The sequence below is a fragment of the Aplysia californica genome, unplaced genomic scaffold (assembly GCF_000002075.1).
Source record: "Aplysia californica isolate F4 #8 unplaced genomic scaffold, AplCal3.0 scaffold00011, whole genome shotgun sequence".
Lineage (NCBI taxonomy): Eukaryota > Metazoa > Mollusca > Gastropoda > Aplysiida > Aplysiidae > Aplysia > Aplysia californica.
Window position 1 is genome coordinate 2042039 of NW_004797281.1, and position 3626 is coordinate 2045664.

The window sequence follows — 3626 nt, forward strand, 5'->3', positions numbered from 1 at the left end:
GACCACCCGATCGACCTAAGCGTTACCACCCCTTGCCGTCTCATCCCCTTGCAGTATCATCAGGACATCGCCATGGCAACGCCACCGGTGTTCCCTGACTCTCACATGTTGATGTTGTCGGGATACATGAACAGGTTCAACGACCTCATGAGGATACAGGTATGCTTGGTGTTCCGTTTACCAATCATAATAATAAATGATAAATAAACAGCATTTCTATGGCGCATAGCCTCGTTAACCAACAAGCACTAAGCGTTAAGCGCTTTATAATCTAAATTATAACCTCAAGATAATAATTCTCCTCTTCTCGAGAAGCGTACTGTGCAAACAGCACTCAAACTCTCACGAACTGACAAGATCTTTTGCTGTCAACAGCCGGGTACTCATTCCCACCTGGGTGAAGTGAGGACTTTCATGTAAGTGACTTTCCCAACGAAACAATTTAGGGCCTCTGACAGAGTTGGAACCCACGACCTTTTGGTTGCGAGGCCAACAGCCTAAACACTAGACCAGTGACGCCACTTAGCTTATTCTCACCCCATATTGAATATGGTGGCACTATTGTGTGTCTATAAGTGTAAGACATAAGAGCTAATCAAAGACAGAAATAAGAACAAGACCATACCTCTTTATGTGGTTTCTGTCTAATACGGAATGATCATTTTAAAAGAGAACTAAATAAATGTTAGAATGTGGCGCTACAATACTTGATAAGTGTTGTCACACTTTTGTATTCCCTCCTTGGCGAATGAAACTTAAAAGAAGTGTACCCATGAGTTCGATATATCGAGATCACGCATACATCTACCTCTCAGAATTTTATGTGCGTCTTAGAAGGACAAGTCCAAATTGCTATTGGCACACCAGCGTATGTGGTGTAGAGGCTAGCTGCTTCGCCATCACACGCAGAATACCAAAGTTCAGTTCATGTGTGGGGAGAGTTTTTATCGATTATTTCTGTCTTTCTGCTGGGACTTTAGATCCCATTCAACCCAAGCTGGAAAATTATCTAAATAGTGTCGATGGGGGCGTGAAATCTCCCACATCAAATTCATTGATTTTTTCATTCATTCATTCATTCATTCATTCGTTCATTCATTCATTCATTCATTCATTCATTCATTCATTCATTCATTCATTCATTTATTCATTCATTCATTCATCAATTCAATAATCCATTCATCTCTTTATCTATTTGTCTAGTGATTCATGTATTTCCTATTAACTTACCGTGTCTGTTTTCTTCCCGCCCAGCACGGCCCCTCTGCTTTCACCGCTCCTCTGGCCCCGCCCCTCGCTACGTCATTCCACCACGACATTTTACAAGAGGTCATGGCCAGGCTTCTGTTCACGGTGGTCACGTGGGTCAAGCACATCCCAGCATTTATTACGTTGACCCCTGGGGATCAGGTAAGGACAATGCTAATTATAAAGTTTGATTACTCCGTTTGGTCTTTTTCTTCTTCTTCTTTTTTGTATTCTCTTCTTATCATCATTACCACCACCATCACCATTGTTTGGTAAGCAGGGTAGGAGGGAGAGTCTTGTTTTAATTTTAGACAAAAATAAAATAACAATATAAAATGTTTAAATTTGTTTAATAGCTCAACGTTTCGCCCCGTGGGCTTCCTCAGGAGCAACTGAGAGAAAAACTAAATGAACGCTGTATACTATCATCATCATCATCATCATCATCATCATCATCATCATCATCATCATCATCATTGTGTACAGCAGATAGTATAACGGTTAAGACCTGGTAGTATTTCCAAAATATTTAATCACAAGCTCAACGTTTCGCCCTCAACAGGCTTCATCTGAAACATTCAAAATATAAATGACTAGATCTACACTAGCTGTAAAAACCAAAGTGCGTACATTTATGTCATCATCATCATCATCATCATCATCATCATCATCATCATCATCATCATCATCGTTGTTGGTGGTGGTGGCGGGGTTGTTGTCGTTAAAGGAGGAGGAGATAAAGGAAGAAATAGGAGGAATAGGATGAATAGGGAAGAGAAGAGGAGGAGCACCACGAAGTCGTTGACGATAATGACAACGACAAGACCTACACCGACAATGACTAGAAGATAAAGAAGAGACGATAACAAATAAAGAAACTACAATAACTATAATATTAAACGATACTTTTTCTTTCACCATTAGACCATGCTCATGGCGTCCGCCTGGAAGGAGCTTTTCCTCTTGGGCGTGGTCCAGTGGGGGCTACCCGTTGACCACCTGTCGCAGATGACGCAGAGGGATGACGCAAGCACTTCCGCCGTGGACCTGGAGGAGTGCGAGACCTTGACGGATCTGATCAACAGACTCCGGGAGATGTCTCTGGACCCCACAGAGATGACGTGTGTGAAGGCTGTCGCGTTGTTCAAACCAGGTAGGTTTCACTGTTAGATTAGTTGACATGATTATGTTGGTTTTTGGTCCTCACGACCCTGGTTCGGGTCATTTAAAAAAAGTTAGGTGCTTCTTACGCCCCCATCGACATTATTTAGATCATCTTGTTCATTCAGTTGCTGCCATGCATGATTGAGGAGAAACAGCAGTTTCAATTAGAGATCTATGAACAGTGAACGAATATCCACCTGTTTGGCTCAGTCTTGGTGAACATGGACGTATAATTGGATGTCTAACTCTCCTATAGCCATTCAAAGTTGAAAAAGCCTATAAAGTCAATCGTATGTTATACAGTTCTCTGAATATTTGTTATTGAACTCAGTACGGAAGGCAACTTGTTGACTCATTTGGAAGGGGGTCTGGAAACAAAGTTTCTATTTCATAGCTCTACTAGAATCAGTATTAGAACTTTTTTTTCCTCACCCAGGCACAATGACTTTTTTTGTAACTATCTTCTTTCCCTAGCCCAACTATAACGAGTTTAAACTGTTTCCTTTTTCTATCTCCCTTGAAATAATTCATATGAAAAACATTTCCCTTTCTTAGCTCCATTGGAATAGGAACTTCTAAAAAAAAACTATTTTCTCCTCTCTCCTCCTCAGACGTGGCCAGTTTATCAGACAGACGACAAGTCCAGAGCATCCAAGACCAGGCCCAGCTCATGCTCAACAAGCACATCCAGCTGAGCTACCCTCGTCAGATGATCAGGTTCGGTCGTCTGCTCATGCTCCTCTCCAAGATGCAGACGATCAGCGCCGGCACCGTCGAGAGGCTCTTCTTCCGGGGTCTACTGGCTACGTCATCGATCGAGAAGTTGATCGGGAACATTCTGCACGGAGAGTTCTTGTGACGTGAGCGACACGTCGGTCGCGCTTCTTGGTATAGATCTATGAGAAAACCACAACAATACTAATAACGATAATGGCGATAATGATAATAATAATGACAATAACAATATAACAATTACAATAGGCTACTAACATTATTAATACCAATAATAACAATTAATAATGATACCAATAATAACAATTAACATAGTAATAATAATAGTGATAATGATAATAATAACGATGCTGATGATGATAATGGTGATAATGATAATAATGATGGTGATGAAAAGAAGAAGAAGAAGAAGAAGAAGAAGAAGAAGAAGAAGAAGAAGAAGAAGAAGAAGAAGAAGAAGAAGAAGAAGAAGAAGAAGAAGA

At 40.9% G+C, this 3626-nt stretch overlaps 1 protein-coding gene across 1 annotated transcript in view; it reads left to right on the forward strand.

Moving 5' to 3' along the window:
- The window catches only part of LOC101860140 (nuclear receptor subfamily 2 group E member 1), a 27136-nt gene extending 23701 nt beyond the window's left edge, over positions 1–3435 (forward strand). The window contains exons 5-8 of the mRNA XM_035970243.1: positions 1–189; positions 1255–1410; positions 2173–2401; positions 3024–3435. The exon at positions 1–189 is cut by the window's left edge and continues 95 nt beyond it. Of these exons, the coding sequence (XP_035826136.1) occupies positions 1–189; positions 1255–1410; positions 2173–2401; positions 3024–3271 (822 nt within the window). The 3' untranslated portion in view covers positions 3272–3435. The remainder of the gene's footprint in view (positions 190–1254; positions 1411–2172; positions 2402–3023) is intronic.
- The last annotated feature ends 191 nt before the right edge of the window (positions 3436–3626 follow it).